At 32.7% G+C, this 27322-nt stretch overlaps 5 protein-coding genes across 7 annotated transcripts; 3 read left to right on the forward strand and 2 right to left on the reverse strand.

Moving 5' to 3' along the window:
• The first annotated feature begins 246 nt into the window (after positions 1 to 246).
• LOC108687132 (spermatogenesis-associated protein 5) lies at positions 247 to 4908 on the forward strand. The gene is made up of 6 exons (XM_018192752.1): positions 247 to 562; positions 1690 to 1874; positions 1976 to 2161; positions 2262 to 3679; positions 3739 to 4005; positions 4573 to 4908. Exons 2-6 carry the CDS (start codon positions 1691 to 1693, stop codon positions 4903 to 4905), a joined length of 2388 nt encoding a protein of 795 aa, XP_018048241.1. The 5' UTR covers positions 247 to 562; position 1690; the 3' UTR covers positions 4906 to 4908.
• Positions 4909 to 5540: 632 nt separating this feature from the next.
• LOC108687138 (transmembrane and ubiquitin-like domain-containing protein 2) lies at positions 5541 to 8740 on the forward strand. Of its 2 annotated transcripts, none has more exons than XM_018192759.1 (5): positions 5541 to 5694; positions 5787 to 6111; positions 6949 to 7277; positions 7361 to 7661; positions 7928 to 8740. In XM_018192759.1, exons 3-5 carry the CDS (start codon positions 6962 to 6964, stop codon positions 8373 to 8375), a joined length of 1065 nt encoding a protein of 354 aa, XP_018048248.1. In that variant the 5' UTR covers positions 5541 to 5694; positions 5787 to 6111; positions 6949 to 6961; the 3' UTR covers positions 8376 to 8740. The 2 variants fall into 2 exon arrangements, with proteins under 2 accessions (XP_018048248.1, XP_018048247.1); XM_018192758.1 differs by having other exon boundaries at positions 5541 to 5684.
• A 2093-nt stretch (positions 8741 to 10833) lies between these two features.
• Positions 10834 to 14960, reverse strand: LOC108687200 (isoleucine--tRNA ligase, cytoplasmic). Its single transcript, XM_018192863.1, has 2 exons — positions 14889 to 14960; positions 10834 to 14767 (listed from the first exon to the last, which is right to left on the reverse strand). The coding sequence occupies exon 2, from the start codon at positions 14681 to 14683 to the stop codon at positions 10868 to 10870; it is 3816 nt and encodes a 1271-aa protein (XP_018048352.1). The 5' UTR covers positions 14684 to 14767; positions 14889 to 14960; the 3' UTR covers positions 10834 to 10867.
• A 1608-nt stretch (positions 14961 to 16568) lies between these two features.
• On the reverse strand, positions 16569 to 23724 carry LOC108687196 (ADAM 17-like protease). Of its 2 annotated transcripts, none has more exons than XM_018192858.1 (14): positions 23510 to 23724; positions 20681 to 20819; positions 20481 to 20581; positions 20302 to 20423; positions 19895 to 20045; positions 19535 to 19725; positions 19277 to 19471; positions 18973 to 19111; positions 18693 to 18847; positions 18330 to 18410; positions 17967 to 18175; positions 17607 to 17845; positions 16958 to 17073; positions 16569 to 16880 (listed from the first exon to the last, which is right to left on the reverse strand). In XM_018192858.1, the coding sequence occupies exons 1-14, from the start codon at positions 23643 to 23645 to the stop codon at positions 16569 to 16571; spliced, it is 2286 nt and encodes a 761-aa protein (XP_018048347.1). In that variant the 5' UTR covers positions 23646 to 23724. The 2 variants fall into 2 exon arrangements, with proteins under 2 accessions (XP_018048347.1, XP_018048348.1); XM_018192859.1 differs by lacking the exon at positions 23510 to 23724 and adding an exon at positions 21263 to 21326.
• On the forward strand, positions 23644 to 25907 carry LOC108687095 (putative neugrin-like protein DDB_G0288135). Its single transcript, XM_018192696.1, has 3 exons — positions 23644 to 25253; positions 25524 to 25768; positions 25834 to 25907. Exons 1-3 carry the CDS (start codon positions 23644 to 23646, stop codon positions 25905 to 25907), a joined length of 1929 nt encoding a protein of 642 aa, XP_018048185.1.
• The last annotated feature ends 1415 nt before the right edge of the window (positions 25908 to 27322 follow it).

The following is a 27322-nucleotide window of genomic DNA, read 5'->3' on the forward strand; positions in this document are numbered from 1 at the left end:
CTCTCTTTATATGTATTTTAACAATTATTTAATAATATTTCAAGCGTTTGATCGAATTTAAAATCATATTATTCAAATATTTCAATAGATTATTCTAAAAAATTTTCTTGAGCCAAATGTTTAGTTTGATTCATGCTGACAATGCTTATGAATATTATTTTATTCTTCATTTAACATTTGACAAACAACAAAAATGAAATGATGATAATTCTTCAGAAAAGCATAACCGTCCCGAATAATCAAGAATAGTCTATACACGCCACTGTCTACTTGATAGATCAGATTAATGATCGTGTTATGTGGTAACACTTTACTCAACTTTAACGCTCAAAGTCTCGATTCGCAGAGAAGTCCAGGACTTTTTTCTGTCAGATTCTTTTCTTTTACGTAAAAACGCGTCGAATGAGTCAAATTTTATCGAAATCGAAGATGACCTAACCTCAATAGTTGTTAACTTTAATGCTCAATATCTCGTTTCGCAGAGCAGTCTCGGACGTTTTTCTGCTAAATTCTTTCATTTTACGCAAAAACGTGTCGAATGAGCCTAATTTCATCGAAGGAGGTGAGTAAACTCTTCTGGAAAATTACCGAAATGATTTTTAACCCTTAATACACACGTCTGCGTCATTCTGCTTATTTCTTTTTTTTTTTTTGAAATACTAAGAGTCAAATATCAGTCTCGTTTCTATTTCTAAAAAAAGTTTGGTATCTAGAGAAGAAATTTTGTGCATTATCGGCCTTTTTGTGCATATCCTTTAACTGGCATAACTCCTAAGTTCACTTCCGAGTGACAAATCCAAGGTGTGCACAGAGTATACATTTTCTGTAATTAAAAAATTTTGATTTTTTTTTTATTTTCAACTAATTCTCGATTGTATTGCAAGAATATTTCGCAAATTATGGAAAAAAGAATTTAATCTTAAAACAACATATTAGCCCTTAATAAACACAATTTTTGTACCTTTTTTTGTACCTTTGTTCTAAAGATTGTAAGTAATATATATCATGTCTGTAATGTTATAAAGAGCATTTTCCTAATAAATTATAAGTTTTTTAACACAGCAATAATAAAATCCATTGTTTTAAAATGTAAATGCAATATCTTCAATTTATAGCCATTCATGTATATTAAAAAAAAACATCATTTTCAGATTATTCGATAACTAAACTTAATGAACAGCTGACACTTGAACTATTTTTTTTCTTGTAGTTTGGAATGTTAATTTTAAGATACTGAATCATACTTTTCTTTTAAACATTTTTATTCTAAAGTTTCATATTTTTATATCAAACAGTGTACTTTTCTGATTTCATTAACTATATTTAGTTATAATAATTTATTAACAACTTGTTATGAATATATAACTGTACAAATACTTTTTAAAGATGTCAAAATATATGTAAAAATCATTTAATAATTTATATATACTTGTAAAAGTAATAAAAATAGTAAGTAAGTGATAAAAATTAAATTAAGACATGAATGACCGAACGTGTGTATTAAAGGTGCCAAAACTAACAAGTGTACTAAGGTTAAATATCGTGAGCGTGAATCGAATCATGGCCTTTATTTAACAATAGATCTGTTTTAAACATCTTATATCCATTCATTTTTTTTCTTTTTTTCTTTCTTTCTATGTTAAGATGAATAGTGCAATTTAAGAGACAGATCAATTATTACTTTTGCAGAATGTCTACTAAATCAAGAAAGAGCTTGTCATCATGGCAGCAGTGCGAAAAGTGTCAATGTGCTTTGACCCAAAAAGATATTTCTGTGCACGAGGTAAACTGTCCACCTTCCACAGAAAATTGGAACCATCCATTCGTCCTTAATGGAGTTTTGTACAGCACGGTAGAAGTTTTCCAAACACAAGGTATGTAACTATTGATATTTTCATAATAATATAATTTTTATTTAATTTTTATTTATTCTTTTTCAATTTATCATTAATTCACGATATTATGTATCTCATAGAATTGCCCAAACGCATTTCTGAGAAGGACGCTAATGATATGGTATTTGTATCACAGTTCACTTTGCAACTGTGCGAGATCGCAATTGGATCACCAACCGTTATTGCAACGAAAGATGAAGTAGTTGTGAAAACAGCCTGGCCAACTAATGATAAAAGTTTGACAAGTGTCTCTTTAACAAAACACGGTAAGTGTTTATTTTCAATCAATTTCGATTTTAATTTTATAATTTTTATAACAGGTTTAACTGGTGAACTAATAATAATCCTGTTTTTTATTACTTTTAGCCATTGACCTAAATAATTTATCAGGATTAATTAAAATATGTTCCTTAACATCCACTGTCCATATTGCTAAGGAAATTGTAATTAGTCAACAAGGAAAGTGTTTGTCTGATGTAAGTGTGGAATTGGATATTATTCTAAAATATTTTAATGAACACAAAATATTTACTGTGGGTAATAGGATAAGCGTGCCGTATTACGGAAAGAAGTTGGTATATAAAATTGTTCAAATCAAAACAGAGGAAAGCAAGAGAAAGCCAACTGAAATAGTGGATGATCTATCAAAACCTTTCAAAGATATGAATCTAACAGCTACAAAAGTAGACTTCTATAAAGCATTCTACACAACGAAGTGGACAATTCTGGATAAGGATAAAGAAAATGTTGCAAAAAAAAGGCATAAAATTGAAGATATAGGTGGATACGACGCTCTTATATCCGATATAAGAGACGTAGTGGCAATAGGCATTGGCAAGTATAAAAGTATCGAACACTTTAATATCTGTAAAGGGATATTATTGTACGGCCCCTCTGGCGTTGGTAAATCCATGATAGCCAACGCTATAATCTCAGAATGTAACGTTAATACGTTTACCGTATACAGTTCGGACATTTACAGTAAGTCTGTTGGTGAAACGGAGGGTAAGCTCAAAGAAGTGTTCAGCAAAGCGATATCGAGTGCTCCCAGTATAATACTATTTGAAGATGTGGATAGTCTATGTCCTAAGAGAAACAATTCCAGTACAGATCACGAGAAGAGAGTCCTGACTCAATTAGTAACACTTTTTGATGAGCTGCAAAATACTAACAACAATGTGCTCGTAATAGCTACCACTGCAAAGTCAGATCTCGTAGACAGTTCTCTGAGGAGACCTGGAAGATTGGACATGGACTTCGAAATTTATGTACCGACTCCAGACATGCGTAAGGAAATATTGATCAAGTTACTCTCGAAAATTCCCAATACGCTTTCGTGTGAAGATATACAGAATATCTCGTTTGTTACTCATGGTTTCGTTGGCGCGGATCTGTATGGTTTGTGCTCCAGAGCGATAATAAATGCTGTAAAATGCTGTCAAAAGAATAAGGCTACATTCGACAATGAACCAGATGATCCAAATGAATTAAAGGTGACAATGATCGATTTTCATTACGCTCTGACCGTAACAAAGCCTTCAGCGATGAAAGAAGTTTTAGTGGAGGTACCGAATGTGAGATGGTCGGATATCGGTGGGCAAGAAGACTTGAAATTAAAATTAAAGCAGTCTGTCGAATGGCCATTAAAACATCCTGAGGCTTTCGTAAGAATGGGCATTGCGCCTCCTAGAGGCGTTTTAATGTTTGGACCACCGGGATGCTCGAAAACCATGATCGCGAAAGCTCTTGCTACTGAGAGCAAAGTTAACTTTTTGAATATTAAGGTAAGTCGTTCGAAACGTTTATTTATGTTTCTATTGTTACATCGTGCAACTGTTTGCAGGGCCCGGAGCTGTTCTCGAAATGGGTAGGTGAGTCTGAGAAGGCTGTAAGAGAAGTATTCCGAAAGGCGAGACAAGTAGCACCATCCATCATATTTATCGACGAAATAGATGCACTGGGTGGTGAAAGAAGTTCGTCTTCCGGTAGTAGTGGAAGTAACGTGCAGGAACGAGTATTAGCTCAATTACTAACTGAACTTGATGGTGTCACCGCTTTGGGGAGCGTCACACTAGTAGCGGCTACTAATCGACCGGATAAAATTGACAAAGTAATATTTTCTATCTTATATAATTGATAAAAGTATAATTAAATATAATACGATATAAAATCAATTTGAAGAACTAACTACTAACTCAATATCTTTCTATTCTTTTTACGATAGAATAAGAAAGTTCTCTTTATTAACCTTTAGAGCTAGACTTGCCACTATAGTGGCCAGCAGAAAACTCGTCAACTCCTCGACATAAATATTCAATATATACATGAATTTTACATTTAAAAAATTCAAAATTTTAAGGCAAAAATGCCTGTCTTATAAAAGTTAATAAAAAAGTTAATAAAAAAGACAAAATAAATTTAGCACAAAAATATAAAAAAAATAGTGACTTTATATTATGCAGTTATGATCAAAGATACAAAAACAGCTGTAAAACTTAAGATGTATTAAAATAATTTAATTAATCCCTCAATTAAATGTTTCTCTCAATATCAAATTATTTAATATTTTTTTTAAATATTTCTTTTCATCGATAGAGATCATAATTGATAAAGTAATTAATAATTTAATTATTTAATAGTTGTTTTGTATAAGAAAGTGCAACAATAAATATTTCAGGCACTCCTCCGACCTGGACGATTAGATCGTATCATATACGTGGGATTGCCAGACGAGAAGACCAGACGAGAAATATTCAAGATAAAATTGCGACATATGAACATCGCAAAGGAAGAAGTCAATATTGTGGAATTGGTCAGTCGAACAAAAGATTACACCGGCGCGGAAATTCAAGCGTTATGTCATGAAGCTGCTATGAAGGCATTGGAGGAGGATATTAACGCTACTCTCGTCACCAAAGAACATTTCGACGCCGCATTTGGAGCCATTACTCCTAGAACGCCCGATTCCCTTATCAAGATTTACAAGGATTATATGAATAAAGTTTTATGAGAATTATACAAGAACTTATATTTTTATTACGAAAAAAGATCGTCCTAAAATTTATTAGATTTAAGTTTTTTTCTCATGATCCTCCGATTTTTAGAAGGAAAAAAGTGAGGAGGAAGAAGTTTTGGATACAAATTTATAGATTCAACCAGTTACATGAATTTTTATTTATTTTTATTATAGATTGATTTATAGATTTTATATAATAATTACAAAAAGTGCAAGAAATGAACAGAATGTCGTTTTTCATCTGCTCTTACTCTACAATTTTGATTATCTATGTATGCATAATCTTGGGCCTTAATATCCTCTTCAAATTCATTTAATGTATTTATTTATTCGCTAAAAATTAATATGCATATATAACATGTACAAATACATCTTGATAAGCTGTAAAAAATATCAACTAAGGCCAACAAGAAATACAGGAATGATGGCGCGTGACACAAATTATATGTCTCAAATGTGTATTCAAAACATCATATAATTTATTCAAATTTATTCCTTCGATGACGTGGACTTAATATGATTCATTACTAAAACTGTCTAATAACGGTGACGATAATGATTAATAATAATAATAGAAAAGTTTATTTCGAACGTAACAAATAAACAGTGAAATATATGTCAAGGGCGGACTCTTCCAATTCTCCCGCCACGCGATTAACCGGATAGCCCGTTGCTTTCGCCGGAACGTTTCGGTATGGTTTATCTGATAATCGAAATAAAATTGCCTGTTGAGTTTCGCGCAGAGAGATCGCGTTAATTATTAATCAGCTCAGGTACGTATATGTATGTACACGTTGCATGTCTCTATTATAAACCACTATAAACCTACTATTTGCGTCATCTCTCTCGCGCTTTTTCTCCTTCTCTGTCTCCAGATGTTTGTCGATCGAATATTTGTGAGTGTTTCGCTGTTTGCAACCGTTATCGCATCCCACGTTACACATTGACGGAACTGAGAGAATTATGTGCGTAACGAGGAGGCTGCTCGCTCGTCGGTAAAAAGCAGGAATATATTACTGGACAGGATCCAACGACGACGTTCCTTGGATTTCTTAAAATCATCGATTTGTGCCATGAAACGTCGTTCCTCGACCCCGAAGAAGGAGAACAGCGTTCATTTCGTAGTTCCGTGTTGACAAATTTCTCTTCGAACAAGATAACCTCGCAAAGGACGGATTTTGCCGCAACTTTCTATCCCGTGTACGCTACACTCACTTCATTTCTACCTCTCTGATCGTTAATTGCTTCTGCTAATTAACGATTGTCGCGAAACGTCATCATGAGATATGTAAAGATTTATTGCTTCGTTGCATCAGCATTTAGTTTTGGTACTGTCATAGTGTAGTCTCAGAAAATTGATTACAAGGTTGCAAGGGAAACAGACAATTTTATAAATAATATTGTAATCTTTTATATAAATATCTTACATAAATAATATATGGATAAATATATCAATTAAATCAATAAAATCTATTTAAATCAATAAATTTATTCACAGTTTTTCAGTACATTAACATCTTTCTAGGATGCCAGATTGAGCATCAAATTGCTTATCAATTTAATTTGTGATATTACTATAGTAGTTTGCATTTATAAGATTGAAAAATCATTTCAGCGCATATTAAATAATTACATATTTAGCATATAAATTCACATAAAAATTATTTAAAAGTATCTAAAATCCAGCTTCGACTGTAATAGGCATTAAATTTATTTAATCAGTCTTAATAAATAGTAATTTATTGTTGTATTATCTATTTAATCTTTTGACATCTCTTATAGATCATACTGTAAAAAACGATTTTTTCACATATACTGATAAATGAATTCATAATATTTCTTTAGGAAAAAATTATTTGTATTAAGCAAGTTAAATGTATAGCATTTTTACAAAAGATTTGTTAAAGACAATTGCTTTATAAACAGCTTTATACAGTTGATATCGTATTAGTTCAATGTTTAAAAAAATCAAATTTTAAGTATAATATTGACTAGCAATAATATAATATGATTTTATAAATATTTTCATTTTAATAGATCCTCAAGTAAGATGTCATTGATCGAAGGAGTGGGCGATGAAGTCACGGATTTCTTTATCGTCATGACCATACTATTGGTAGGATGGCTTGCTTGGTGCTCGACAAGTATAGCGGATCAGCCACTGATACGTACAGTACTTATCCTGCGGGACCGAGCGCCTACACGTATCACTTCAATAAGAGCTAATCATCAGAACACAAGTAATCTTAGTGTCCAAGATGTTAATCGGCCTCACAGGTCAGAAACAGCAGAAGAAGAAACATTAGAAACGACATCAAATAATAGCGATAGTATACAAGAAAATTGTCCAAGTGCAGCTGTAGTAGGTAAATATTTCTTTTTCTCTTTTTTGCGTAAGATATTACTTAAACTTTTAAGTATTATTCAAATCTTTTTTTTGTATCATTAGATACGAGCGAATTATCTCAAGATGTCTCGAGACCAACAGAATCTACAATGGCAGAAGAAGTACTTATTGAAGCCATGGATTCGTTCAGCAATGCTGATCGATCACTGTTACAAAGAACAGTCAAGGCAGATAATGCTGACTCGGCATTGGACCAAACTACTAGTAGTTCATCAGAATGTATGTCAGAGGGGTCAACCTTAAGTGATAGCAGCAATGATATCACTATAAAACTCAAGTTTATAAATGACGATCAAAAAATAGTTACGGGCAGTCTTAAAGAAATGCTGGGTGATTTTAAAAGGTATTTCTAGTTTACATACATTTCTATTGTGTCAGCAAAGTTATAACAGTTTTTATTCTCACAAAAGATAATCCAAGTATTTAATAACATTGTTTCTTATTTCATGTTTATTATTTACTTGTCTTTAGGTCTATTTTTTTAATAGTTGAACTAGTATACATATTTAAAGTGAAATAGATAAATTTTTAACATGTGATAAAAGCGAAAAGGAAAGTTTTAGTGTAGTTCAATGCAGCAAAATAAAATAAATATTTTTCACTTCGCAGGAGGCACTTTCAAATAGAATTGGAAGCACGTAAAGCGATACGATTAGTATTCAACGGCCGCGTATTACAACCTGACACTCAGACTCTCGAACAGTGCGGCTTGTTTAACGATTGCGTGGTTCACTGTTGGGTGCATCAACCGCGACCAGCTACCGTACCATCGTCTACGTTAGATAATTCATCGTCCATTTATTTCAATTCCCAGCCGTTCTCAGATCTGCCCACCGATGCAGGGATAAGTTCGGTACACAACGACTGGGACTTGAGCCGACTCCTTGTAAGCCTTCTGACGATCATCTTAGGTCTCGCGTGGTATTCGCGGTATCATTACGCTCAACTTTTCACCGCGACAACCACGCTCGCGCTCTACGCGCTTACAGCAATCTTCACGGTATCTCTGTTTAGTAATTTCTTTTCTGATCAAGATAACATTCGGAACGTGGAATGATATGATGACGATGATGACGACGATTACTACGATCCCTTCTAATACGATTATTTCTAAGTTCTAATTTTAATAAAAAAAAGCACCTTAAATACAAATCGATATAATATACATTGTAACACGTACCACGTATACTATGGATTTAACGGAATCAATCAATCGGTAATCTTCGTCGTCGAGTATTTGCTTTTAACGTAATTTAACGTTAATTAACATTCTCGAGATCAGATTTATCGTTGATAATAACGAGCTCATTATAGTTTTGTGATTTTCATCTTGGTGTTACTCTCGAAGATGTAAAACACCGATTGCGATATTTCTATTGATATACGTTTCTCTAAACTATAATTCAATTCGTTACATACAAGAGGTGCGTTAAGTTATCGCTTAAATTCTAGTGTAGCATTTCTTACAGATTTCAAAAGAAATTTTTTTTATGGTACATGATAGTAGATGACCTATCTATCACTTCATAATATATTTAAAATATATATACGTTATAGATTATATGTCTATATAAAGTATATAATAAGTTGTTCTCCGTTAAATTTAAAATAATTAAATGAAATAATAAGAGTCCAAAATAATCACGCTCGAATGTTATGTTGCAATAATACATAATTCTGAAATAATAAAGTTACTATTTTTTCTCTTTCATGAACTTTCGTTTTGTTTTGAAGAATGTGACATGATGACATTGCTACGTTTCTCAGAAAAAATAATCTCGTGACTTTTAAAATTGACTTCAACGTTTAAAAATTATTACTCTTCGACAGTCATTCAAGCGTAATTATTATTATCTTTATTTGTTTTACTTCTCGTTTTTTTTAAATTTCACGTGAAAGATCATATATAAATATTTTTCGTAAGAAATATCGCTTTATGGTGTTTACGTTATAAAGTAATTAGGAAATACTCTGTACGATAAATAAGTTTCTGTGAAACACACTTTTCTTCGCAATATATATATAATTCTGAAAGGATATCACTTTCTATTCAGTAAAGAAATAAAATTAATTAATGGTTTATTTCTCTAATTTTTATTATAACTAACTTTAAATTATAAAATGAGAGAATTATATAGAAATATATTTTCTACAGGTAATTACTTAGTAATTATTACTTTCTTCGATTTTTTAGTACTATTGTATTGTTGATGCTGTGTGATTTGTGAACGTTTTGATCCGCCGAATTTAATATAGAATTATTTCACGTATTTTTAACGCGTTGATTGTCACGTCATTCAGAATTACATGAAATTAATCAATTTCATAAAAAATTCCCAAGAAGCCAAACATGTTTTCTTTTTGTAATTTATTTTTTATTATTAACATCATTCGACGAGGCTTCTTTATTATTTATATTTGAATGTTTGACGCTTTGAAAAAAATGGGGAACGCTAATCATGTATTAATAAATTCATACCTCATGATGATCAACATGTTAAGTATTACGGAAATATGCTAATAATGTGTGAATTTCAGTTACCATTAGCATAAACAGAGAATTAATTTGAATGAATTTTGTACTAATAAAGGAGAAAGAAAAATTACCCGTCATATCTCTAAGCATAGAGCAATCTGGAAGTCGTCTATTTATATTATACTTATTTGTACATGAGGCATAATGCATAGAATATCAATAAAATCAATCTTTTCTAAAAAAAAAAAGCAAAATCACTAGACATTCACGTCGGATAAATTCTAGGATGTGCATAAAAATATAAGTTTTATCGAAAATGCTTATGGCATAACAAAAGAATGAGCGTGATAGAGATATATATTATGGTCTCTAACTAGCGTACTATAATTTGTTAAAATTAAATTAATAATTATATTTACACATATATGTATATATATATACACAATTGTTTTAAATAATGCCAATAAATGTTTATTTATTTGATACTTATTTATCATACAATATAATTGTCCTTGTTTCTTAGTGATAAATATATGTATAAAATTTTGCATATTCTCTGTCAAGATAAATCTATATTGATTATCAAATTACCTATTATTTCTTTTTATACAATAATCGTAAATCATTTTTTATATTGTTCAACAATACATAAAATATAAATACGATAAAAAATGTGGAAAAAAACTCGAGATTAAAAATACAATTAATTCTTTTTATTCTTTAATGTACAAAATAGCAGAAACTTTCGTGAAAAATATTATATTTATTTAAAATCACGTAATAAGACACCCTGGCGTATTAATAGTTTATGCATTAAATAAATATACTATTAAATTATTCCTAATATGTCTCATAGTAAATATTTTCATTGACAAAAAAAAAGAATTAATTAATAATTAACTACATCTTTCATTTGATCTCAACAAACACGATGTCATCTTTTCAGAAAATTATAAATAACAAAATTACAAGATATAACAATGCTATTTATTAGTTCTTTCAATCTTATATTGAAAAAATCGCAAGTCCAAATCGCTTTTCATACAATTGAAAAAATATATTTAAAATTTCTATCATTTGTTTGTTGATCTCACTACTTCTAACCATTGTTTATTGAACATGTTTTTCTCCACTGGCGTATCATCCAGTGTTCTGGTAATTTTCTCGGCATGAAGATACATATCATACGAACAGTTATATATACCAAATACCAAATCAATTTCCTGTTTCAAACGTTTGTATGTGAGAGGTCCAAGTTGCGAATTATACAAGTAAATCTTATCCTTCGAGGACGCGCCGTATCGTGGTTGCATATTCGAAAGTATTACGTTGACGTAACTCGCAGAAGGTTGCGATTTCGATGATGTCGTGCTGCCTTCCTGTGTTGACGTATGATTGGCCGATGTTCTGACCAACACGAGCCTCATATCCATGTCTTTGATCTTTTGCATCTCCTCAATAATGACATCGCTATTGCATGGCAACTCGATCATGTCTCTCTGCGGAGTCTTGGTCACGTTCTCGATAAATTCCTTATGACTGATGATGATCTTCGCCAAGTTGCTGTTCGCGTCTTTGATTTCATAATATGCGATGGCTTCGTCGGAGGGCACGAGTCGTGCTTTCTTCCGTAACTTCTGCACTCGATTGATCACCTCACGTGCTATTCCCTCGTTGTGCATCGCCTCGTCAGCAGTAATGTCCACAAGGATCAGTATGCTTCCCTCGCTGTGAGTCTCGTATTGCTTCGACAGTTGCTCGGCGGCCGGACCGGTGAAGCTGAACATCAGACGCAGGTCTTGCTCCTCGAGCTTGTGGCCCTGCACGATAATTTCCTTCGTGGAAACAAACTTCTGCAGCTGTTCGTCGGACAGCTCTTTAATGGCTTGAATTATCTGTTTGAATTCGCCCTTCAAACGAGCACCAAGTGTCTTATGATCTGGTTCTGCTCTCAAGGTCACACCATATTTCTCCTTGTCAGTAGTAACAATTAATTTCTTGATGTTGAGTTCTTCGAGTATGTATGACTTTAATGAGACAATGTCTCTTAGTACTTTGTCATCTCGATGGATCACCACGATTTCCGGCAAGGGATATTTTGTGGGAATGACCTTTCTATCGCGTACAATACGACCCAGTTGAATGACTGACTGCATGTGCGATATAGCTTTCTCAATGTCTTTGTTAATCACATGATGTTGCGGATGTGGTATCAATTTCCAATGCACACTTTTGTCAAAATTTTCAAAATATTCTCTAAGTTCTTTAACGTTCTTTACGTTCCACTCATTTATCTTCTTCATGTATTCTTTACGCTTCAACTTGAAAGTCTTCTCTTCATCCATAGGCTCAGGATGAGACTCACAATCAGACTGATTACTCGGTTGATACTTGAATGTCTTTGTAAAATTCTCAATATACGTGCGACAATTCTCAAAATTCTTAGGCAAATCATTCGACGTTACGACAACCCATTGGTCTAATCGCATAAACATGAATTCCGTCAAGAATGGCGTGAATGGCGCATAGTTCTGCACCATCGTGTGAATTGCTAGAAATAGAGTCGTCAATGCATTATCGCAATCCTCCAGACCATCTTCACCTTTGATACGTTTTCTATTCATTCTCACATACCAGTTTGTGAGATTGTCAATGTACTTTATTAAATAGGGCACCACAGTGTACAGTCTATACTCTTCCATCTCTTTCTTCACAAAGATCAACAGCGATTGAGTGATCGACATAATCCATCTATCCATTATATTGTTGGAATAGGATTCTTGACCTTCAGTGATTACAAACCTGATCCCAGACTCCTGGTACTGGTCAATGTTCTGCATTAAGAAACGGAACGCGTTATACCATGGCAAGAAGACATCCTTGATGATGTCCCGAACACCCTCTTCCTTAAATTTAAGGTTCTCGGCTCTCACGACTGGCGAATTGATCAAATAAAGACGCAGAGCGTCCGCCCCGTATTTGTTGATCACTTCCATAGGGTCGGGATAATTTTTCTTACGCTTCGACATCTTTTGGCCGTCGGACGCGAGTACTAGACCATTGGCCACGAGGTTTTTATACGGCGCTTTGCCAAACAGTGCGGTGGATATCACCAGAAGCGTGTAAAACCAGCCACGCGTCTGATCGATACCCTCAGCGACGAAATCTGCTGGGAAGATCTCATCGAATTCCTTGCGATCTTGATTGAATGGAAAATGGACCTGCGCGTATGGCATGGAACCGGACTCGAACCAGCAGTCGAAGACTTCAGATATACGACGCAACGGCGGCTGTCCCGCACGTTTCGACGGTATTGTCAGATGATCAATGTTCTCGCGATGGATGTCCTCCACTTTTGCGCCTGTCAATCTTTCTAGTTCCTCCATGCTGCCCACGCACACGATCTCCTCCCTGTCTTCAGAGATCCAAAGCGGTATTGGATTGCCCCAGTAACGATTCCTGCTGATGGCCCAGTCGCGCGCATCACGCAGCCAGTTGCCGAATCGTTTCTCCTTCACGAAATCCGGCACCCAGTAGGTCTTACTATTTGCCACCAGCAATTTGTCCTTGATTGCTTCCACCTTGAGGAACCAAGAGGGCACAGCTTTGTAAATAAGCGGCGTGTCCGTTCTCCAGCAAAACGGATAGCTATGCTTTATCGTGCTATTGACAATCAGCTTCTTCTTAAGCTGCAAATACTTTATTATTTCTTTGTCCGCGTCTTTGACATACTTGCCGAGAAAGTCGTGAACCGGCTCTGTGAAACAACCGCAACTATCCACGGGGCATATAATCTCTTGATCCTTGCATATGACGCCAGCCTCTAGGCAACATCGGAAATCATCCTCTCCGAAATATGGGGCTTGATGGACGATGCCAGTTCCGGTTTCTGCTGTGACGTAAGTGTCATTCAGGACTCTGAAAGCACCTTTCTCTTTATGATGCAAAAAATATGGAAACAATGGTTCATATGCCTTTCCTTTCAGGTCTGTGCCCTTTATCCTGTCTATTATGGTATAAGAACCCTTAAGGATTTGCAATTGAGCCTCCAATATGATATAAATGTCACTAGTCTTCTCATTTTTTACCTTCACATATTCAAAAGTAGGATTGACACATAATGCCAAATTACTAGGTAGTGTCCAAGGAGTGGTGGTCCAGGCCAATAGAGACACCCCTGGCTCATCCAGTAGAGGAAAGACTACGACGACCGATGGATCCATTATATCCTTGTAATTCTGACCTGCCTCAAAGTTGGACAGTGGCGTGTTACAGGCAGTAGAATAAGGCATTACTTTAATACCTTCATATATAAGGCCTTTGTGATATAGCTGCTTGAACACCCACCAGATGGACTCCATATACCATGGATACATGGTTTTGTAGTCATTTTCAAAGTCAATCCACCGTCCCATCCGGCCAACAATGTCCTGCCATTCCTTGGAATATTTCATCACGATTTTACGACACTCTTCGTTGTACGCTTTGATACCTATCTTGGCGACATCATCAGGTCCTTTGATACCCAGTTTCTTGTCAATCTCATTCTCCACAGGAAGACCGTGGCAGTCCCAGCCAAATCGACGCTCCACATGATAGCCGCTTTGATATGCGTACCTCGTCACAATGTCCTTTATAGTACCAGCGAGGATATGACCATAATGTGGAAGGCCGGTAGCGAAAGGTGGCCCGTCATAGAACGAATACTTTGGCCATTCTTCCCTAGTAGATATATCCATGCATTCATGATATACATAGTGAGCCGTCCATAGTTTTAACATGTTCTCTTCCTGCTCGGCGAAATTGATGGTCTCCGGAATACTCAACTTTGTGGAACATAGCAACCCTTCCCTATTCATAAAAGAATAATTTCTGACGACACGAGTCATCTTTGACACAACGTTCCGTACCGGCTGAAGGAATCGTGGCTCATACGAGGTGCTGACGCAACTCGACACAATCTTGTCGCTAACCTAACAATTATTATTATTATTATTATTTATTGGCCTGCCTCCACAAGAGATAAGGAGGCAATATGGTCAAATTATGTTACAAAAGTTTGTCAAATAATTTTTTAAATATACTTAATTAAACCTTGTCTTTAAACAGGGGAATCAAGCTAATGATTACGTTCAGCACAGTTTCAGTTCAGCGGACTCGACATCGAGCGAGTGCTCGCTGCTATTGATATATTCTTCTAGATCTAAAATTCTGATTGGATGATCTAAAAGAATATACTAATAACAGTGAACTCTCACTTCCTGTTGAGTCCATTGAATACGTCCTGATGTAGGCACCAACTTCCTAGGAATTTATGTGCGCACGCGTAAACGTGTGATTGGAGATTCCGTATACACTAGGTCCGTATACACTGTTCGCATTGCATGAAATCCCCAAATATTTTTGCACTTAAAATGAGATAAATATATATTTGGCTTTGAAAAGAGAGAAAGCGAAAATGCGATTTTAAAAAGTGCGAGCAACGTGAACAGACCTACGAATTAGCTATCAGAAAGAAAAATCTTCGGACAATGGAAAGTCTCTATCCAGAGACCAATCAGCACACTTGAAATACTTGTCTACTTAGTATACTTTAATAAATTGAGAACATGTGCCAAAATTAATCTCAAGAACATATGCTCATATTCGTAATCAGGCTTTATATTTAAGGCTTCCTTAAATTTATCTTCAGATAAATACTTCAGATACTCTACGAATTATTTCATTGGCTGCTGGGTATCTAAAGATAAATTTAAGGAAGCCTTAAGTACAAGGTCTGACTATGAATATGGACAATAATCTTGCGTCTGGGAAAGATGCAAAAACATAATGATAAAGATATTAATATGAGTTTTACTTTAATTTACATAATTATTAGAAAACCTGTGTATTTCAAAGAATGCATTTCCAAAAATCCATACAAGATAGTAGGAAAATTATGATGGGAATTTGATGGGAAATTATGATGGGAATTGAAGGGGAAAAATAATTTTTCCCCTTTAGACATTTTTTTCAGTATTCTAAATATTAGAATTATTTTTTTTTAATGTTATTGTATTAACATGATTTATAGTTTTCATATATACTTACAATTAAACATAAAATATAAAAATAATCATACAATATTTGGAATTATAAAGCAATCTTTTCACTCTTGATCTTCACTGATTTAAATACTGAATAGAATAGAATTTATTACACTTCAGTGTATTTACAGCCAAGAAGGAGCTGATTTAAATACTGTAATATATTAATGTAACATGGCAGTCGTATTCTAATAATTAAGTAACAAATGCCAATCTTAGAGAAAGATAAGTAATACTTTAAAAAGAGCGAGAGATTTATACCCATTTCAACCAATGCAAATTAATTTTAATCTTAGTTCAACTCTTAGTTTCACTCTTCATTTTTTTCTAATTCTTAAAACTAGAAAAAAATGAAGAATAAGTTGAATCAAGATTAAAGTTAATCTACTTTGGTGGAATAAATGGTTGATATACGTAGTATCAAAAAATGATAGTAGTAAAAAATTTTATATATCTAATTCTTAAATACGAACTATTAATTTCTTTGGACTATAGGAATGTTTCGCTCATTCGTTCAACTATAAAATTCGTTCAAAATCTTACAGAAATTATGTGAAAACTACATATGCATATGTATAACATAGAAAATAAAGATATTTACAATATTTTATCATTTTAAACAGATATATATCATAAATATATATCATCTGATATAGTTTGACTAGATATCGAAATATGTAATGCAAATTCACGATTGATGCATGACATGCTGTACCCTTTGTTGACGCTGACCGCCAACATATATCACTTGTCTCGGTTCGTCCGGATGAATGAGCTCGTCCGTGTGTTTCCACTGCCATTTTTTTTCGCTCTCTTTCACGCGTCTATGATCGATATAACTGATGACGCAACTCGCCGGTATCCATATAACGGCAGTGATGATTATCACAGCACCCACTATATTATCTTTCAGAAAGCGCATAACTTTGTTGATGTTTATATCCTCAATGATGTCCCAGAATCGCTCCACTACGTCTTGAATTGTTTTCTCACAAACACCCTAAAAAGATATATGTTTATAATATATTAGACAACAGAAATTACTTTTATCAAATTAATTACTATGATATATCTTACCTTGTTGCAAAAACCTTGAATGCACGGTGTCCCATCGGGTAAAATGTCTTGCTGGTCTATTGGGAAGCATGTCTCGTTCAAATTCATTCTACAGCATCTCTTACACGCATCAGCAACTATTAATAATTATATAATAGTTTATATAATAATTATATCTTTCAGTACAAAATTAATTGTATAATGTAAGATTTCAATTCTAAAAACATTTATACTCGTATTCATAGACAGGCTTTATATTTAAGGCTTCCTTAAATTTAATAAAATCTTTAGATACTCTACGAATTATTTCATTGGCTGCTGAGCATCTAAAGATAAATTTAAAAAAGCCTTAAGTACAAGGTCTGTGAATACGGGCATTAGTCTTTTGACTTTTTCTCAGTAATCATAAAAATATTTTTATAGAATAATAATATACAATTAATTTTGAAAACCAGAATAAAGTACAATACAAGATTAAAAATTTTAAAAATAGCAATTGGTTTTTCATTAATTGCACAATTAATAAGCATTTTCGCAAATCAACAGCAAAATTGTAGAAATGAGTTATAAAAGAATTGCTTCTCTTTCTGATATGAAAAAATGATAAATTAACATAATGAAATATTTCTACTTATATTTGTACGTTCAGTATTTAAAATAAAATACGTACTAGTGTCGCACATGCAGCTTTGTAAATTTTGAGTTTCGCAGTATGGTACGCATTTGCCTAGACGACATTGACCACGTTCGAGACAATCAGTGCCGTCTTTCATGGGTGGAGATCTCGGGCATTCGCTAGACGCACCAGTGCAGCGCGATTCCTGTTCACAAGTAGCATATTGCGCATCGCGGCATTTTACGCCCGCAGGCATATACGCGCAACCCTGACAGCAAGGAGAATTTTTGTCACTGTTGGAAGAAATAAAACGAGTGCCATTAAATAATGTTGAATATATAACCTAAGGATTTTTGTAAAAAGTGAAAGAAAAAATAGATACGTAAAAAATAGATATGATTCTAGATGGCTTACCTGCAAACTGCTCCTTGATTACTACGAAGTTTACAGTTTTTGTCGCAACATGAGTCATTGTCTTCTGTTCCCAAGAGACCTGCGTCGCATTCCTCGTCGCCCTCGACTCTCAAATTACCGCAGAATGATTCTTCCGGCTCTGAGAAACAGCGTCCAGATTTAGCTTGCAAGACCTTTCTGATGGATCGCAAGCTACATGGAGAAAATCTCTAGGAAAAAAAACGTAAATCTATAAAAAAAAGAGCAAAAAATAAATTCAAATATAAACACATAGTAAGATAAAATATTGATTCCTTATTTAAAAAATAATTAAAATAATGATTCATGATAGAAATTACAATACGAATCAAGCATATACTCCACCTTGTTATTTACATCATAGCCACTAACACTGTAAGTGTACATTAAGTAAGATCCACCTTGACTTGCACTTGGACTGCATTCCTATACACAATAATATCATTAAAACTAATTCTAGCTTTGAGAATTATGAAAAAAGAAAAGTTTGTGAAATAAAGATATTGATATAAAAACACATTTTAAAAAACTTAATATATATATATATCAGATTTTGTGTTTTTAACAAAAATTTCCTTTGCGATTCATGATTTTTTTTTTCTTTACTGTTTGAAATCTTAGGTTTATTATATGAATTATTTAATAATTTCATCTCTCAAATATCAGAAATAACTTGCAATATATAGATATTTGAACTATATAACTTACTGAGATATCTGGATCATGTTCGGAACCCCAGTTATGACCGAATTCATGTGCTGTAACCAAATCGGCTTCTCTTGTAATCACTCTCTGTCCATAATGATTTCTGCTGGAGCTCAGTCCCGAATTCAGATATAATGTATATCCGTTTTTGAAATATTCTATAGAATATCAATTTTTTATTCAATTATGAGATCCAATATCATATAAACATCACTACATATTTTATATTTTATATAATGTTAGAGTGACGTAACACAAAGAATACAAAATGTTTTTAATGTACCTGGTGTGCAGATACCGCCCACCGAATTTCTACGAGGAGACCCTACATAGGCTAATCCGAGGATACCACCTTCGAATTTGAGATCAGTAAACAAGTGAGCCAAGCAGAAATCTTTATGGCTATATTCTCGACTGAACACCTGTATTAATACAATAATATCATGAGAAATGACAATTAATTTCAATGTTGTTAAATGAACAATGTTAATTACAACAATGTTATAATTAAATTATATTAAAAAATTGATTGATAATTAAAGCAATTAATTTAAAAAATACTATTTCTTCAAGCTACATGTAATAACCTCGAGCAATGTACGAACGTCCCATTTCTCGCGAACCATATTGTAATGTGTTTCACCACCTCTCACTCGTGTCGGCTCACTGTGAACGACGATCTTTTTAATAACAAAACCCATTCCTTTGAAACCATCTTCCTCTTGATGCTCTTGCCATAAAGTGTCATTGTAAATCTTATGTACTCTATCAATCAAACTTATCTGTGGAATAAGTTAATAATGATTATAAATAAATAGATTATAATTGCATACCGTTACGCTTACCAGATAATTAATTGTAGTTTTTGTACTGCTGGCACCCATTTCTTGGTAAAACCGATAATCGGCGACTAGTAGCAATGGGCATCTTGTTTTTGTCGGTGTATATTCGTAAGTCTCTGTTTGCCTTTTTACTCTGTTACTGATATTATCGGTTTCTGTATCATCCTCCTCAGAATTGTCATTTAAAGTATAATCTGTGATTAAAAATAATATCACAATGTTGGGAATAATAGAAAGGGCAAAATATGTTATTTTAAAATTGTATATTATCTATTTATAAATATCTATTTATAAATATCTATTTATAAATAGAGTCATACTTATAAAAATTGTATATTATCTCATTTATAAATAGAGTCATACTTATATCTTCTTTAACGTAACCGCAGGTCTTTGGAGTTCCATGTGTATGACCTTCTCCATCTTGATAATGCTCCCAACTGAGTTTGACATCGGAAGATTTATAAATAATCATCGTTTGATTATCTAAATGAGAAAGATGCCTCCAGGATGGCTAAACATAAATTCACTTCTTGATTATAGATAACAAATAATCTGTTCAGATAATCAAGTGATAAGAATATGATAGTAAATTATGTAATTCAAAAATTATGTAATTTATAATTATCTAGTAAAATGCAATTGTCTCAAACATTTTAAAATTAATTTTTTAAGCTTTAATTAATTCGTTCCTTCTCATTGTTTACTCGGATAATTTGCAATCATATCATAAACTTTTAGCTATTATTTGGCTTGGCAGGTATACTCACTTCAATATGAAAGGTTTCATCCAAGATTGTTATACTACCTGTCATGATACCATCATCAATATGCATCTGAGCATGAGACTCAATTTCTCCAAACACTCGGCCATGATAAAAATTATCATGATCTACGAAATAATACTATGAAATATGCTTATTTGTTGCTTTACTAAATTATATCATACCTAAATGTATAGTTTTCTCCTTTCCATCAGCATTGACCTCATATGCCTTGAAGTTGGAATGTATAACTTCTCTTCTAGGTGTTAAAATTAATCGAAAATGGCTGTAGTTGAAAGAGATTAAAAGAACGTCAATAAAATGAAGAGAATATCTCTTATAATATATAATAATATATAATATATTAAATAATTAAATATCTTACCGCCCATGTGAATAAAATTCTAATTCACTTATTTTGTTATATGGATGATAACTATGGTGAATACCTCGTTTTAAAATTCTATGTTGAAAGTGAGTACTATGAATTGTTTCATAATATTTCAAGCTTCTGTGAAGTCCACCTATTAATAATGTTTTAATAATATTAGATAAAAGAACAACTGATATAATTACACAAATCGATTTGGAATAATAACAAAGCCAATTTTCTCAATAAAGTCACAATTTCGTAAAATTATTTTAGTAAGATATTAAAACAGATTATTTTTTAATCATAAATAAGTAAACATTAAATATCTTATCAAGATTAATTTAAAAAATTTGTTAAATTTTTTAATATAATTACAGAAGAAAATAAGATTTTGAAGAAAAACTAAAGTATTTAGTTCTGCCTATTTAAACTGAAAGTATCCTTTTCAATGGAGATAGAAAAGATATTTCGATGCATATAGATTTTTTCCTCAATTTTAAATGAGGGATTTCAATTTTTTCGTGTTGATCGCAAATCAACTTGTGGGGTGCTAGTTTAAAAAATGACAATATAATTGGGATAAGTTTAACTTACAAATACTTTGAAGAGTAAGAAAAGCGCAGTAGATAAATAAAACGTTTCGTTTTTCCATTGTCAGTGGAAGGAATTAACAATGGAATGTAAATAGAAAAGCACAATTTTCCCTTGTTTTTTTTTCAATGTTTACAATCTTATTAACAATAATCCACGACGTCGTGTCACAATTTTGTGAGCACTTTGGACACAATTTACAATTTATGGCATAATAACGTGGATGAGAAGCGCAAAATTGTATTATGACAAATCATCAAAGTATCGTTTCTTTATTTATATTTGTCATGATGACAACGGATGACAATCAACACGGAACATAGGTTATGTTCTGACAGTCATAACTCCGATTTTCCACCATGACTCCGATCTTCGATAGAAAGTCGAGTGAGAGAACAAAACGATCCTCATTCGAGTTTTTCGATTTCCAAAACCACCGTTGAAATACTTAAGTTCTTAAATTTGAATAATTGAGTAAGAAATTAATAATATAATATTAATTTTATGATTTATTAGTTTTATAGACATGCATATACGTATAAAACTCAATAATATTCGATTTTTATTTAAAAGTGTGATTTTAATAATATTGTCCGAGTTTGAGTATCAATTAATATTTAAATAATACACATTATTAAATTCATGATTTTTATTATATAAATGCTTTATAAATAAATATGTAAATAAATAAGTAAATATGTTTATAAATAAGTATACTTATAATGTATAATATATATTATATATTGCTGCAAAATTATAATTTTTTTTCTACAGTTATCATTTCTATTGATAATCAAACTCGGACATTAAAATCGCAGCTTTCAATAAAAATCGAGTTATTGAGTTATTTTAAATATATATACATATCTACGAAACATCAGGATACTAATAAATCATAAAAAAATTAATATTATATTATTAGTTTCTTATTCTTAATTATTTAAATTTTTACAACCACACGGACTTTTATTTTAAATTTTTCATGAAAAAAAGCTAGGATGACCGATCTCAGGTTTATCATTGTCACGACTGTCCATACAAAAGTTTAGCGCGAAAATCGAAACGCATGCGCAAACAATGCACTGCGCAGCTCAGCTCGGCGCAACCGTTGATGCAAAAGTTTTATCAGAAATGATCAGAAATAGAGATATTCGTGCGTTGCATCACATTACATTCAATTTTCTTGGCTGTTTCCCGCGCATTTGTTGACGCATCCTGGACGTAAACTTATGTAAAAAATACTGATTTCGAATATTTTTGAAAAATATTAGTGCACATCATTCGCACGCCGAAAATTGTATTGTTATCAGTAACCGAAAATCTTCGATGTGCTCAGTAAAATTGCTTTGCCGAATTCACCGGTTTATTTAGGTTAGTTGTACGAAAAATACTTTTTCTAATTTCTTCTTAAACATTTATGCGACTAACTGTCACAACAAATTCGGTCATTTACAATAAGTATTTATATTAAAAACGAAGTTTACTTTAAGATCCGCTATACATGAAATTAGCAAAGATATATATAAAAGCATATTAATGTTTTAAACAATTAAATACTCAATAATGATATCAATACATTATTCAAAGGAATGTATATATTATTTTATTGTTAAAATTGATTGTGCTATTGCATTTACTTTTTATAAAGCTACTACCTTTTTAAATCTTAGTACATAGGGTTAAGTTATTTGTTTTCTATGTATTTCTTTTCTTTGAAATACTGAGAAGACATTATAACATTTATTTACAATTTCTTCAACACACAATCTTAAAAATATTTTCTAAACACTTTAAAACACTTGTGAAAATTATTTAATAATTTTTGTGAAGGTGATGAAAATTAATGACCCATTATATGTAAAAGATAGTGTTCCTATATATATTATCCTATAATAATTATAGAAACACACTAATAAAAAACTGGAAAATCATTGTATTAAGGATTAAATGTACTAATTCAATGTAATGCAAATGACTGAATTTATCAATGTTTATTCATCTTATGCCTAGAAATTTAATAAATACATGTCATAAAATTTTAAAGAATTCTTTTTAATTTTTCCACCTATATATTTCCATCTATATATTTTCAGCTTACCAATAATTGTAATTTTAATCTTTTTGCTGTCAGAGTTAATTTAATTTAGATTTACTTGAGAAATCTTAATGTTATTCTATTCTTAAAATATTTATTTCAGATTGAAACTTTAGAGAGTTATTAGACAATGGATAGTAGTCCAGGAAAGTTACCTTGTACTCCGCGGCGAGCACAGAAATGTCTCTTTGCACCGTTCAGTGATAAGTCTGCTAAAAAGAGCATTTCTAAAGATTCAGAGCACATCAGAGATGACAAGTTCTCGGAAGATGAATCAGATTTGGGACCCATGTCACCTTTGGCTCTCACTGATCGAAGTCCAAGTATCAGCGATCAGAGTTCCTCAGGCAGAGAATTTGTGTCTCCACTCGCGACACCTGAAAAGTCAATCATCTTCAATACGTCTCTGTCCTGGGATCGTTTAAGATTCAACATGGAGGAACGCATGTCACCCTTTAGATCACTCAAAAAGGTCACCAGAGAGGCTAGAAATTCACCAAGATGTAAAATGTTCTCTGCTAACCGTTTTCAGAGATCGTTGCCATCCAGTCCAAGAGAACTGATGGATCAGTTGACACCACAACGCTCAAAGACAAACATGGAACAGTTGAACGGAATAGTACCAGAGACACCCCAACGAAGCTTTGCAACAGAGATACAAAATCAAAGTATCACAGAAACACCTCGAAAAGGCAGAACTCCCGAGAGCAAGCAAACAACACCGTTGAGTTCTGTAAGCAAAACAGTTCCGTTGCCAAAGCTACACAGACGAAAGTCTTTCAGCACGATTGAAATGAGCATGGGTTTCTCGCCTGAACAAAAAGAGAACACATTAAAGAGGCGTGCGCGCGAGCAGTCGGGGGCGAAACCAACGAAACTATTTAAGGGAGACGACGACTTCGTGCCTAGAGCGAGAGCATCATTGTTTCAGGAGAGGAAACACGAATACAGTAGCCTAAAGGATTTCTCATTAAGTACGAAAACATTTTACAGTGGCAACGTGAAGTCCGAGCGGCCTTTCAGCAATTACAAGAGCAGCGACATTAAAAGGAGACGAAGTTTACCTTCACAAAACAGCAGTAGACGTTCATTGACAAAGAAGCGGAAATTTGGTAAGATAAACACTGGTGTGAGCCATGGGATCAAAAAGCCAAAGCCTAAGGTGAATACAGAGACATTGAAGAATGAGGGACAGCATATTGTGCAGAGTCTCACAGCTTCAAACAAGAGTCAATCTATGGAAGAAACTCAATCAATGGAGGTAAACATGATTGCGGAAAGGGCCCCGCCAATCGATGAGAGTAAGCGATTTTTTAAAACCAACAGGACGATCAGATCAAATCAGGCAGCTACGGTAACGATGAATGATAAGATTAAGTTGAAGGTCGCGGATGGTAAAATTGAATTGAAAGAGAATCAGAAACGCGTTTCATTCACGAATGCACATAAGCAAAAGCTGAAAACCGTGAACGTCTCTCTAGATGCCACCGATCTAACCGTTGACGAACCGGAAGTTGAAGCTACATTGCATCAAGAAAAAGTTAATGATCTCCTGAGAATTCTAGAGGATGACTGGGCGAACGATGAGTATGATACGATGACATCATTGACCCATATAGCGAACGCGTTTTCTCCATTACAATCGACGACGATGTTGTCGAAAGACACAATTATGTCTCCAGCTACCGAGCTTAGCAACATGACTTCGACGATGAACATTACAGACGCTGCTCCTTTGAATAACTTTGGAAATCTTTCACTTGAGAACGCTAATAATAGTCATAATAATAATAATAATAATAATGAAAAGGGAATCGAAAAAGAAATCGAAGAGGATTCCGAAAAAAGATATTTTCCATTATTTACCAAAGGATATTCTGTACCTGATAATATTTTTGAGTACGTTCGTGCGTTATAAATCTCGAGTTTTACATTTAAGATTTTGACTTGCACAAAATTATATCTTTTTGCTCTTCTATCATATTAATTTTATATATTATTCTGTTATCATATATTAATTTCTTAATATTTTAATCTCAATCATTTATATAATTTATATTTTTTTAGTACACGATTGTCTTTTTGAAAAAATATTTTAAGTTGTGCAAAAATAATTTCAAAAATTCTTTAAATCTGTTTTAACAAGATACATTTTAATTTTTGTTTTAGAGAGACAAGTAATGTCAAGACTACAAAAACAACAAAAAGAAATATGCAATGGCAGATATCCGCGAAAGGTGGTGGTGCAGAAGATCAGTATCAGCTAGATGCTGGTCAAAAACGTTTCGGCGCCACTCAGTGTCCAGAATGTAATGTTGTATACCAAGTGGGCGATGCTGAGGATGAAAACGCTCACTTGAATTATCACAATAGCGTACGAACTTTAAAATTCCATGTACGTTATATTTGTGCCTGTAAAGTGAATACTATATTTCACTATAGATACTATATTTAAATATTTTTGTTACATACATTTCAGGGTTGGAAGAACGAACGTGTTATATTGGAAGATCCTTTTACCTCCAGCAGAATAATCTTGATCGAGCCACATGACCCCAAGCAACATTGGAAGAAAGTGTTGGAAATTTTGATCGTTGTAGATAGAGATTTGGGACTGGCAGACATGAATATTTCGGATTATCAGAACAAAAATGCAAGTATATGCTATCTTATTCTCATTATTTTTACCGTACAAACATTTATGTTTTATAAAATTTTTCCACATTATTTTTCTGCATATCATCGAATTTAATATAGAAATAATTTGATAAAAATGCATTTTTTGCAGATTTTCTTGTATATACGCGAGAAAAACGTACTCGGAGTATTGGTAGCAGAACACATCAAAACGGCGTTTCGTATGATTCCTGAACTAATTGAACTTAATTGTTGCACCGCAGAGAGTACACCTACGAAATGTGGCATAAACGTCGTCTGGACTGCGATGAGTCATCGCAAACGGGGTATAGCCACTAAACTCGTCGATACTTTGAGGTAAATTGCATTAAGACATATATGTCGAAGACATACATACTTTCTTCGAAGAAGTCTTGTCTTGTTCAAAATATCTCTCGTTTATGTTTCAGAGCCAAATTCTTCTATGGTTACGTGATGTCGTTGGACGACATAGCATTCTCAATACCGACTCCGAGTGGTAAAATCTTCGCTGAGAAATACACGAGAACGAAAAACTTCAAAGTTTACAACTGAATCTACTTAAATTCTAACAAAGTTCGTTCTTTCTAAATGGTTGCGTCTTTTGTTAGCGAAATAGCTACTTAATACATTATACATCTTATTTTATCATATTTTATCTTGATAGTTATGTATTTTTGTGAAACCTTTACTTAGATGTTGATACGAATGAAACAGAGGTTTCTTGAATTTTATGAATCAATTTGAATGAACTTGTTTTTTTTTTTTATTTGAAGTTACTGTATTTTACTATAATTTCAAATCTAACGCAATACTTTTTTTTTATAATAAATTTGATATATCAGAAGATATAAAATTGATTGAATAATACATACATAGAATTATTTTTAGAAAAAGTTAAGTTACAGTAAAATTATTATGTTCTCATAACACATTTTTAATGATGCCATCTTTGATAAAATATATATTCTTGCTACTCATTTGTGTATTTTTTATGTAACATATGAATAATATATTTATTTGTGTTATATATCTAAAATAATCTGTGTGGATAAAAAATAAATATGAATTGACTAATTGTAAGTAAAAAAATATTTTCATTAACCTCGAATATCGTAAACATAAACAATCTTTTAAATAAATATAAAATATGGTATATAGAGAGAGAATTTATATGAGAAACAAAAGATATGCTAATTATTAGCACATTTAATAATAATATTCTGTAGTACAAAATTATATTTCGCAATAACTAAAAAAGTAAATTTAAATGTCGCTGATTTACAAGCATTTTTTAAGTATTAATATTTCAA

This window comes from Atta colombica, unplaced genomic scaffold (genome assembly GCF_001594045.1).
Source record: "Atta colombica isolate Treedump-2 unplaced genomic scaffold, Acol1.0 scaffold200, whole genome shotgun sequence".
NCBI lineage: Eukaryota > Metazoa > Arthropoda > Insecta > Hymenoptera > Formicidae > Atta > Atta colombica.